General features: G+C 39.7%; 1 protein-coding gene across 3 annotated transcripts in view; it reads left to right on the top strand.

Annotated features, from left to right (window-relative positions):
- LOC137295653 (histone deacetylase 6-like) overlaps positions 1-13,338 on the top strand; it is a 264,274-nt gene that overhangs the window by 234,402 nt on the left and 16,534 nt on the right. For all 3 annotated transcript variants that reach the window (XM_067827117.1, XM_067827116.1, XM_067827118.1), the window contains 2 exons: positions 3,105-3,157; positions 3,819-4,021. In XM_067827117.1, the coding sequence (XP_067683218.1) occupies positions 3,105-3,157; positions 3,819-4,021 (256 nt within the window). The remainder of the gene's footprint in view (positions 1-3,104; positions 3,158-3,818; positions 4,022-13,338) is intronic.

Raw genomic sequence — 13,338 nt, 5'->3', positions numbered from 1 at the left:
TATTATTGGTGTAGTGACATCTGTCATATCATTTTGATGTATGCGAATAACTTAATTTGTCTTACCTCACACAAACATGTCGTTTTATGATTGGCTAAGCACTTTTCTATTGTTTTCAGTGTACCCCACTTACAGACAAGGTGCTTTTCAATGTACCCTGCTGCCAATGGCAACCCATTTGGTACTTCATGGTGGCTAGTAGTACTCCTCGATCTAACATTGAATCACACGTGATGCATGGAAAAAAATTGATGTTTCATGAATGCAAGTCCATAGAAAGGGAGATAACTCTAAATCTGTTTTTCTTGTGTCTTCTGAAAAAATCTAACAATGGCTACAAAAAGATTTGCCTTGCATTTGAATAAATAAATTTTGACAAAACATTCAAATGTAGTTCCTGTGAATGTTAAGAAGGGTAATTACACTGCAGCGACTTTACTAAGACAATACCTGCAGGAAAAACAGGAAGATGCAAGACTCAAATCGTTTGATTCAAACCGTTCAAAACTAACATTGAGGTGTTCGATATAAGTACACATTGTTCACTGGTCCCTTGGGGCCCATGGGTAATGACAAGCCCAAAGGGCGAGGGGAACATAAACAAATATCGAGGGTACATCAACCTATGCCCCCCTTATGATCAGTGAACAACTAGTGTACTCAAATAATGACCGAGCAATAGTTTGTATGTAAAGGTACCTGTGTGTATAGATACAGTTACCAGTTATTTAACAACAAGGGGTAAAAGAAACCACAATTAAATAAGATACCCAACAAGTTCTTGACCCTTGATAACTTTCACAGATGATTTTAAGTTGAATACATCACCCGTTTTGTGAGTAACAACTTCTTTTAATTCTCTACATGATGATACAGAGCTAAGTCTTGCTCCCCCTTCATGTGAATGATGAGTCAGTACAAACATGCATAGAGAGAGAGAGATTAAAACATGTTTGCACAATGCAAGGAAGGACAATGTACAAAGATAACAACATAATTAGCAAACCAATAGGATTGGATCAATGCACAAAGATTACAGTGTATTGTAATGACAAAATTTTAAGTTGAAATTGTATGAAAGGTCAGATAAAACGTTGTTGAATAATTTCCCAGTCATGAGAGGCATGTTCAGGTGCCATGTTCAGGTGCCATGTTCAGGTGCTGTGTTCAGGTGCCATGTTCAGGTACTGTGTTCAGGTACTGTGTTCAGGTGCAGTGTTTGTATGTGCATTCACAAGGTAGTTAGGCTTGCCTGTTTCACAGTATTCAGTGTCTGGTAGTAATGTGGATCAATACATTAGCTGTAAAATGGTCAGACATGAAATGGGACTGGTAGGTCATTCATTAAACATGTGTCTTTGAGCAAGTCAGCATTGTGTATTCATGTGTGAGTGACGAGTGCGTAACTTCTCCCTTCCCCCCACCACTCCTCATGTTATCCTGGACAACACTACAACAATATATGCGAGTTAGTGAGTCAGGGATATATTCATCTATCAATACTGTTACACCAGATATCCCGAGTGAGTGAGTGAGTGAGTGAGTGAGTGAGTATATTACAGCGAGGGACGCCCGGATTGGCCATTTTGATAATTTGGTGAAGTCAGACATTCAGAGAGTCTTTAAACTGACATTATTTTAAATCTGAACACAAAATGGGTCTCAGATCACAGTTAAATTAGGGTTATAGGGAATGTAAGACAAAAACAATTTAGCCTAAAACTTTAAGCACTATCAGAAACCACTTAAAATCAAATAATCTTTCCAGGAAACAGTTACAGTTTTAAATAGCATTTTTAATGATGCTTTAGATGCCTCAAATACTGGTTATAAACATTCAAAAAAGAAAATATTTTGGAAATTTTATCAATTTATTACACAAAATGGCTCAATAAGGCATTGCGAGTTGGCATGAGTTTCAGATGTCTGCCAGGAGGTTTCATAAACTTACAGACAATTCTCTAAAGGCTGAATTGACGATTGACCAATAGAGTTTGTCATTTGAGAAGAATGTTTTTTACCTCTACATAATGGAGCAAAGTCATGCTCAGAGGCATTTGGAGACACACTGTAATTGCCTTGAATAATTGGTGAGGTCTGGAACCCAGTTAGCACTATCTCAGGCAGTGGGAAGCAAACCAAGGATATGGTTTGGCACAATGCCAGCTTGTCTGTGAAGTGAAGGAAGTGTTCCTGGTCCTTCAGTCCTATCACTCTGACATACTGCATGAGAGTTTTTGTCATTATTATGTATATTATGTTATATGGAATGAATTTGCCTTTACTTCTATTACAGGAGATCAAGTCTATAAGAGAAAGTTTCTGTTGACTTAATACGAGGGAACTGAGGGAGCTTGAACTATGAGCATTACACAACTGTATTTAGTTTCATTGTCTGAAGACAATTAGAGACGTGCAACTAGAACACAGACATGTATGAACAAACAAACTGGGCTACTGTTCCAGCTTAAAGATTGGCATGTGACATTTTTCATGGCATAGTTTCGTTCATCATTTTTCACATCTTAACATGTTGACTGAATCTCAGGAGTATACTCATACTATCAATTCTGGTAAAATTTGCCATTGCGAGTCATCTCATCGTTACATCAATGGTATTTTAAAACAAGTTTCATATGTTGCCAATTGCCTCTTGTGCCTGTTTGCCAACATGAGAAACATGTTTTAAAATACCACTTTTGTAACTGTATGAGATAACTCGTAGTGGCAAATTTGACCAGAATGGATAGTATGCGTATACTGATGGTGGCAGTCAACATGTTGACATGTGACAAAAAAACAGTCAGGCCTGAATTTCCATGGCCAAGAATGTGCAGTCCATGTCCATTAATATCCATCAGTGACCAGTGTTGTCACTCTGTAGTGATGGGGAGAATTTTGCTTTTCAAGATAATTGGAATTCGGTTCAAATGTGGTCCAGATTTGCTTGTGTGTTCAATATTTTCAGGGTAACATTTTGTAGTTTGTTGTTTAGGTCATTGTGTGTGATGTTACAGCAGTAAAGACCGGTTACCCTCAGTTAGCCTGTCAGTATGTCTTCATATTAATGTCCTGTTGTTACACGACTGTTGTATGTGTTGCAGGTCTACTGATCCTTCTGTTGACGAGGTCACAGAGAAGATGAACAGCACATCAGGTGAGATATAAGTACTGTCTTCTGTGTGGTATTCTGTCAAACCTGAAACATGTGCCTGGTTAACTGCAGTTTATTAACTGCCCGGTAGCCTGATGCTAAGTAAAACTGCCTTAGGCTACTAAAACTAGAATGAGAGTAGCCCAGTTTGTTAGTGTAAATCTTCAGTCTGTGAAAAATTCTCAATTGCAAATGGCGCCATTGTCTCGTTTCCATCCTGATTGACTGACAGAGTGCTTAACTGGACTGCCACTGTTTGAATAGTTACAAACCTGAAATTTGTGCTGAATTATCTGGTCTGGACAATTTGTAATGTTGATGTTTAAATTTGAACTTTATGAAAGAAATAATAAATAACTACTTTTAAGAGTTTTTTATCTTTATTTTGTGTGGCTAATAAATTTTCATTCAGGCTAGTAACTTTTAAAACTTCCTAGCCTGCTTTACTAGTAATCCTGAAAAATTATTTCATACAATGAATATATGTATATTTTTGTACAGAGAACCTGTACATGATTAATGCCTACCCTTCTTCCCTGACGATCCACTTATTTGCTAACTCAGTATCATAATTACGGGCTACCCAAAGGTACAAAATATCAGTTTCATTAGAGGTGTTGAGCTGCTGTACCCGTGTCTTCTTGTATTCTTTTGTCTGTATCAGTGGATGAAACACTCGCAGCCAACACAGATAAGAAGGAAGAATCGGCAGCTCCCCCTGGTGGTGGTGATGGTGGTGGTGGTGGTGATGGTGGTGGTGGAGCTGCTGCAGATGGAGGAAGAACCAGACCATCAGAGGATGAGCTGCTGGGAGCCTGTGGAGGATCTGATGCTGCATTGACAGTTAGCGACCTCCTGAAGCAGCAGGTACTTGTGGTGAGACCAGTAGATTGTTGAACATTAAACAAACAGGTACTTATGGTGAGACCTGTAGATTGTTGAACATTGAACAAACAGGTACTGATGGTGAGACCTGTAGAGTGTTGAACATGGAACAAGCAGGTTCTTCTGTCACCTCATGTCTGCTACTAACTTATAGACTAACCGGCAGCAAAAACACCAAATATTTAGTTACTGAAATCAAGTAATTCTCAGGAAAAGTTTCTTGTTCTTGTTTCTGTTTCTTTCTGTCTTGTTTTGAATTTCCAGTTCAGAAATTACCAGTTGCCAGGCATATGACCCTGTGTCTCTAGCTTGTCTTGCTGGCCAGACAATTATCAGTCATTGAGATGTAAAGCTGTGACTTAGTTGCCATGGGATCAATACTGGTAGAGTTCAAAAAATAACTGGCACATAAACAAGTCCCATAAATATGGTTATATGCATCATCAAATAATCTTAGTAATTGCTATAAAACATTTTGCTACAGACAGTGACATAGACTTTCCTGTCCATATGCATTGTTTATTCCATTTCAGCTGTTTAATATGGTGTGTAAATTGCAAATCAATGTCTATTTTCCTCAATACTGCCTTGTCTCATCAGTGGTCAGTTTCATATATATTTCAATCCTTCATGCTCACCATGTTTACCACACATGAAGCAATTAATGGCCTATGATTCTCAGTCACAACAAAGCATGTGAGGTTGGTACAAGTTGATTTGATTGGTTATTGAGTCGGCAGATCCTCTGTGATTAATGTTCAGAGTGTTTCTACTGAGGCTGAAGGCGTGGCAGTTCTGTCAACATGTCTGTTTATGACACCAATCCTTACCCACCAATCACAACCTCAACTTGCTGTGATAATCTCAGTCACAAAACAAACCTGACCATCAACTTCAGACAGGCAGACAGACAGACAGTTTATTCAGTATTTTAGGCAAAATGACCCATAGTACAGTTACATTTTTTCCGAAAATTTGCATACTTGTCACATTTTGCATCTAAAAATAAACACATTTTTCAGAAAACAAGCAACAGAGATAACAACATCTTCATTCTTAGAATTTAAAGATTTATCATAAGATGTTGATCCTAATACCCTGGACAGAAGTTTGGAAGATATTTATTTTGCAGGTGTCGGTAATGCTTGCACACAATTGATATTCATCCTCGACCTGATTGCTGTTACATTTTACGCATAAAACTTCGCTTGGATTTAAATTTTCACATTCACATTCAACTTCACCATTTATTGAAATCCAACCTCACCATCTACCTCACCACTTGTTGAACTCCAAACCAACTTGCCAATACCAGTACCAGCAGTTGAACCAGAACCGACACCCGCACCAACACACCAACACACCAACATACCAACATACCAATAACAGCACCAGCAGTTGAACCAGAACCGACACCCACAGTAACACACCAACATACCAATACCAGTACCAGCATTTGAACCAGAACCGACACACACACCAATATGCCAATACCAGTACCAGCAGTTGAACCAGAACCAACACCCACACCAGCACACCAACATACCCATACCAGTACCAGCAATTGAACCAGAACCAACACCCACACCAACATGCCAATACCAGTACCAACAGTTGAACCAGAACCGACAACCACACCAACATGTCAATACCAGTACCAGCAATTGAACCAGAACTGACACCCACACCAGCACCCCAACATGCCAATACGAGTACCAACAGTTGAACCAGAACTGACACCCACACCAGCACACCAACATGCCAATACTAGTACCAACAGTTGAACCAGAACCGACACCCACACCAGTGCACCAACGTGCCCATACCAGTACCAGCAGTTGAACCATAAACCGACACCCACACCAGCACACCAAAGTGCCAATACCAGTACCAACAGTTGAACCAGAACAGACACCCACACCATCACACCATCATGCCAATACCAGTACCAGCAGTTGAACCAGAAACCAACACCCACACCAACATACCAATACCAGTACCAACAGTTGAACCAGAACAGACACCCACACCAACATGCCAATACTAGTACCAGCAGTTGAACCAGAACCGACACCCACACCAGCACACCAACATGCCAATACGAGTACCAGCAGTTGAACCAGAAACAACACCCACACCAACATACCAATACCAGTACCAGCAGTTGAACCAGAACCGACACCCACACCAACATGCCAATACCAGTAGTACCAGCAGTTGAACCAGAACTGACACCCACACCAGCACACCATCATGCCAATACGAGTACCAGCAGTTGAACCAGAAACCAACACCCACACCAACACACCAGCACACCAACACATCAACACACATCAACACACACATCAACACACTCCAACACATCAACACACACACCAACACACCATCTCACCAGCACACCAACACATCAACACACACACCAACACATCAACACACTCCAACACATCAACACACACACCAACACACCAACACACCAGCACATTAACACGCCATCTCACCAGCACACCAACACACTGACACACCAAGACACCAGCACACCAACACACCAGCATATCAACACACCAACACACAAACACACCAGCACACCAGCACACCAGCACACCAACACACCAACTCATTGTCTCACCAACACACCATCTCACCAGCACACCATCCCATCATCACACCAGCATATGAACACACCAACTCACCAACACACATTAGTACACCAACAGACCAGCTAACTCTCTTAGCAGAATAAGTTTATGAATCTCTGGTCAGCCTTGGACTCCTTTTCAATTTAAATGTTTTGTTGTTTTTTTTTGTCTTTTGTCTCAATCAAACTTATATATTGAGAAACTATGTGAGCATTAATCTATGTCTGACATGGCCTCTTTCCATCTCCCATCACTGCAGCCAATACTGGGTGTCAGGGAGGACTGTGATATGGTGAAGATGTATGACCCTGTGCCAAGCCTGATATCTGGAGGTTTGGACAGATATCAGAGTGACAGATGTAGTTTAATCAGCAGAATGAACTGCCATTAGTTATAAGTCTCGAACATCCTTGAGATGTTCCATCCATTATCCTTGACTTGCCTTCAACTGCCATACACTGGTGTATGAACTTGATGGAACACTGACTGTCAGATTGTTGGTGTCAGTCCTCATCATCCTCATGTAAACACATGCAAAACGTCTTGTCGGGACCCTGCTTCATGTGAAGTATCTTCATAAGTGTTTGGGTGTGATGTAGTTAAATGGAGCTGAAGAGAATTTATATAGTGTGAAGACCTTAGAGTTGACAGTACTGTCTGAAAATGACAGTGATTTGTGCCCTTCTCTCTGTTAGTCTTGTTGTGTGGAAAAAGTTAATGTCAAGGATAGTTATGAAGGGCAGCTCCTCCAAATGAACCTGATGGCAGGAAGGAATCAAGCTGTTGTATGTTGAGTACAGACCCAGATACAGCACAATGTTCACATATTGAGAGTTTTCAGATCTTTACAACCTCTGTTTCATACTACCGTCATTAATTCTCATGAGACCTCTGCCTCTGCCTCTGGCACCATTGTCCTGTATGTGTGGCTGCAGGCACATTTAAACATCAGCTGTAAAGTGTTCACCACTGTGTGTTCTGCAGTGGTATTGACAGCCCACAGCACCTCACTTCTTCCCAGTGTGCTCACGTAGTAACTACTCCCTTCTTTAAAAAGATGAATCTTGTGAATCACTAGTTCTAGTAATTCCTCGACTCTGGGACTTATTCATGTGAGTGTTGTGGTGTGTTAGTCTTGGGTATCTCTGTAATGGTGTCCCTGCAGCCAAGTAGACTTGGTAACAATGTCACCAATTCATCTCAACCTGGGATCTGCACAAGTCTTGTTGGAAGTACAGGGAGGTCATTTTCTTGTACAATCATTTTGAAATAAAACCTTCTTATTTGTACGACTATGGATGACTTAGTAGTGCTGGGCAATAGAGTAGCCTAAGGGTTAAAGTGTCTGCTTGTCACCCAGGTTCGATTCCCCATTTCTTGTGTTGTGTTAAGTCCCGGGATTCGAACCCACACCCTCAAGAGTGTCCCAAATGGGACTCAAGTACCAGAATGTGTACTTTACTAAGAAAGTGTAAATCCCAAATATAGCACATTTAATATTTGACCACTTGACCATTGTTCAGTTCTACAGACATATTAAAATCTCCAAAAAACATTTGGAAACATGCTTTTTATTAATCAGTAACAGTTGCCAAACGCAATGTTGGATGGTACTATAAATTCAGTTCCCATTTAGATAAGTTTAACATCAAGGAAAGTAATCTAACTTCTTCCTCTGTTCTGGAGGACCTCCATCTGAAATTTACAGACATATTCCACTCTTCTGTTCAAGATGAACCAAATTCGCTAAATTCAGGGAACAAACTTAGAACTTTATAGCAGAAAGTTTCAAATAGAAATTAAATTTGAACCATACCTTGAACACTGCAAGATAAAAAAAGTGCTGTGTCCACTTCACAAAGTTAAAACTGAGTAATCACAGGCTACAAATTGAACTAGGTAGAACAAGTCCTTAATGGAGGACCATCTCTGCAGTAGTCAGTGCTCAGTCATTGAAGATGAAGAGCAGTATTTCATGTTTTGTACTAAATAGTCAGAAGTAAGGTCCTACTTATTTTAAGTCCCTTAATCTCAAAATGATAAATTTCAAAGTATTACTTCAAGAGAAAAATGAAACCTCATGTTTAGAAATAATCTGTAACAAATGTAGATCTCTAGATTTTCCCAGGCCATTTTTACCCACATTGTATCATATGTCTTGTTACTGTGATTCATTATATATCTTGTTTAAGTAGCATCTAGAGTATTATCCTCCTGATTTATGAAATTGTTATGATGAAGATCTTCTATGTGCATTTCTATGTCTTTGTTCCTTTTATGGTTCTATTTAAAGTTTATAGAATATTGCACTGTTTTTTAATGGAATGTTATGAAATAAAATATCTTGTCTTGCCTTCCACATCAGGACTGCTACTAATGAACTAATGAACCATGACAAGAACATGAGGCGACGCCATCATAGACGTCAGATGTGGACACTTGTTCCAGTATTTTTATGTACACTTTTAGTGGCGGCATTAGATTTTTTTAATAACTATAGATTTTTACAAAAATCTAGTTCCAGGGCTTCATTTGGTCAGTTAGTCTTGTAAAAATTTAAAATAGTTATTAGGCTAGCCATGAGTATCCACAGGGCTTCCTGTGCTCGCGATGTTCTGCTTGTCTTCAAGATCACGGCAATACCCATCGTCACTGCAGACTTCTACAGATTAAAACTGTTCAGTCAGATCTGACCCAATGAATGCTCCAATACAGCAAGATTGGATTCATTTGCCTCCCAATGGTAGCCTTGCCTGAAGTCAGAGATATTCATCAGTCAGTCCAGAATGGAGTTATTGCTGTAAAGGCCGAGGTCCTGACAACAACATGTCCCCCTAATGAATCAGCATTGACCCTCACTTTGTGTTGTGAATTGTTCTGAAAGTATGCCAGTGTTAGCAAGTCAGGTGGCCATTGTTGCTTGCTGCTATGGTGCTATGAAGCCCCCAACTATGTAACTGTTCACATTTAGGTTACAAATAGACTCCTTGACTTATTGTCTTAATGTCAAGCAATGTATGTTAAATTGTAAATCATTTAGTGAATTTATTGGAGACAGAGGAGGAGGTATCATATTTAACCCCTTCCTTTACTTATCTGTGTAATGTTTTCAGGACTACAAAAACTACATAAATACATGTAGCATTATCCGTACCTGGATATGTTTCTTATTTATAACAGTTTTATTTGAAAAAAAGAACTTCTTTGTTTTGTCATCCATACATTATTCACATTGCTACAGAACATACTGGTACAAGGACAGGCAATGCATTAGGCCAAGCATGTGATTATAACAAGAACCTACATAATGTACTTCTGTTGATAAAGAAATTAATTGGAAGCATCTGGCTGCCTGACTAATCACATATGTATCAACTTTCTGTAGAATTAATTGCATTTACATTAAACTGATTTTTCTGCAAAACAGAACAGAAAATCAATATCATAAACAAGCCCCAGTAAGTCAGTAAACCACCAGAGAGCAATAACTATGGCTTATATATACACATACAGACACTGACAGGTGGTCTGGATTACCTTGAATTTCCCCCCAAACCCTCTACACAGTTGGAGAAAACTTCAGATAACAGCATGACCATCCATCAGGTAATAATTTATGTCATGTCCATGTTTTAGAATGGATTGATGTTTGTTCCGTCAAACTCATCTAGTTTCACTGCCCAAACACATAGATGGTAAGACTGATATCGCTGCCAGAGTGTATTTGGTCAGATACTCAGGGCATCTTTAAGTGCCAGCTTGTGTACACCCTAGACACTGAACCAAACAGAAAGTCTTGGAAGGAAATATGAGATTGTCTGTCAGTCTGAAATTAAAGTCAGTGACGTTTACTGAAATAGCTTCTTTTGTGATGTGTCAAATATAGGCTTATCATTAAATCAACTGTGCTGATTTGAAATGTCTCCTTCCTGTGAGTTCCTTCACAACTATTGAGTCTACACAATCTTTTATAGATATTGGCGAACCGTGGGGACCATCAATTGCCATTAATCTTGTATATATGTGGTTACAGATCTCGAAATTGCTACTTCACAGAATAATTGCATGACCTATCTTAACTGGGAAAAGATTTGTGTCAAAATGACCTTGGGTGTCTGAAGATATTTTTTAATCATATCATTCTTTCCTTCTGTGGAAAGAAATGAGGATGGGAGTTGATGCAGTGGCCATAAAGCACCATATCTGGATATTCTGAGTGTCAACTGTGTGACTGCAGTTTTAGCCTTAATTCAGTCAGCGCCTTCTCTGTGATTCCAGCACACCCAGAGATGTGTACAACCAGTGTAACTGTATAAAAAACTATCACATAATGATAATAATAATAATGAAAATAACACCAGCAGTAGGTATGACAATCTGGGTAATGCTAAAGGCTGCAGTGTTGGGGAGCCTTCATATTCTCCAGAAAGTTCTGGGTGGTTTCAACTAGGCAGTGTCCAGGGGGAACTCCTATTTGCTGTCTTGGCTGCATGTAGTGGGTCGACAGCCATGAGCCTTACCAGCCTGACTCTGAAAGGACCGCCCGAACCCGCTCTCCTACATACTATGTATGTTCTGTAAAAAGAGATAATAGTATAAATGATGTACCTGCATCATCCTATTTTTATAAAAATCAACATGAAACACAAATAACTCATAACTCACTCATGGGTGGATGTTTCTTAACTTCCCTTGAGTAGTACATATACATATATGGATGGGTAAGCTTACAGTTGTTTAATCCTCAGGTGTTTTCAGTACCCATAGTTGCTACATTGCTTCTGTGATCTGTCAGTGTCCAAACTATAAACCTTACCCCAAACAGGAATCTATCAGGAGTAAAGAGTTTTGTTACCTGCAAGAATGACACCATCCCGATGTGGACAGCTTAAATACCTCAGGAAAAAATTCATGGTTTCATATTGTGAATTTGATGGTATTTACAGTTAAGTTCAAACCCCAGTGAAACATATTGACAAAGTCAATCTGTGAGAGTTTTCCTCCCAAACGAGAAGATCAGTTTCTGCACATGAGGAAAAACACAGGCAAGTGAAACAATATGAAATCCATGAAGTCACTCGCAATGAAAAGGCTTCAATTCCATTCCACACACTCCCCTTCAATTACTGGGGGGCGACATCAAAGGGACATCTCTGAGTGTTTTCTCTCTGTCGTCTGCTCATTGATAGATCTGAGAGCCTTGAACAAACTGTCAGAAATCTGGGCGCTTGTGTCCAAGTGGGGGCTTTGATGAAGCAATGTATAGAGGCTGAAAGGGTTTCTATGCCAACAATCTCTCTGTTTCAGGTGCCAATACTTTTTGATTGTGTTCCAGTTTCATGATGTTCGGAGAACACCTCTCAGGAAAACAGTCGATGATTGTGTAGACTGTGAGCTAGAGAAACATGCAGGGGAAATTAAAATTTACAAATTTAATCCACTTCAAGATCAAAGCTGTCCATATAATGTATACTGTCAAACTGATGTCAAGATATTAAAATTGTCTTTGCATTGATTATATTTCCTCCATTTTACCCAGCTATTTTAGTCATCTGTCTCTGATGCTCATGAAAATATGAAAACCCAAGTCATTATCTGCTAAAATGCAGTGTTTTGGGGATTGGAGATGCCACACACCTCTTCATAGCCTGAGTTGTTGTGTTAAGCGTGGCCACATGAATGTGGGCATGTCCCAGTTACAGGAGATAAACTTCACTTTCTGCTCACCTGTATCATTGCTTTTGGACATTTTAGTAAAACCCAAGTGTGCACTTGCACCCAACTTTAAGGGTTGAAGTCAGAGAATCACTCGCCTGTTTGTTCTTATCCTTGGTTCGTCAAATTGAATGCCTTTGATTTTATTTCTAAATCACATTTTCTGAATGTGTGTTCCAATTCTGACAGGGCTGATGTCTGAATCTGTGGTTAATGAACAAAGTTATTTGAAACCGCTGTCTTCTTCCTGACATATTTGTTCCAGTTACAGTATCACAATGACAGTTGTTTCGCCCCTTGCCTTCATCTCCAGGACCTAACAATTTTGTTTAGATGCCTTTCTCAACTGATTTGACTTGCTACACTGATTCCTAAAGTTTGCTCATCTGGTTTTTGGTTTTAATATCTCAAAATGATGGACAGTCAGTACTTAAGTGAATTAGCACTTAGAGAGAAACATTGATGATCAGGCATTCTCTCCACAGTTTAGAAGTACATCCCAGACGATGTTGGTTAGTGTGAAGACCTGCGACATGCCTAGATCTTTGTTGAATAATTGATAGCAGACAACCATGGTCATCCACCACTGTATTCATACAGCCCTGATCATAGTGTGCTACATTCATACAGCCCTGATCATAGTGTGCTACATTCATACAGCCCTGATCATAGTCTGCTACATTCATACAGCCCTGATCATAGTGTGCTACATTCTTACAGCCCTGATCATAGTGTGCTACATTCATACAGCCCTGAGCGTAGAGTGCTACATTCTTACAGCCCTGATCATAGTGTGCTACATTCATACAGCCCTGAGCGTAGAGTGCTACATTCTTACAGCCCTGATCATAGTGTGCTACATTCTCACAGCCCTGATCATAGTGTGCTACATTCATACAGCCCTGATCATAGTGTGCTACATTCATACAGCCCTGATCATAGTGTGCT

Source organism: Haliotis asinina, chromosome 9 (genome assembly GCF_037392515.1).
Source record: "Haliotis asinina isolate JCU_RB_2024 chromosome 9, JCU_Hal_asi_v2, whole genome shotgun sequence".
NCBI lineage: Eukaryota > Metazoa > Mollusca > Gastropoda > Lepetellida > Haliotidae > Haliotis > Haliotis asinina.
This window is presented reverse-complemented; position numbering and strand designations above follow the sequence as displayed.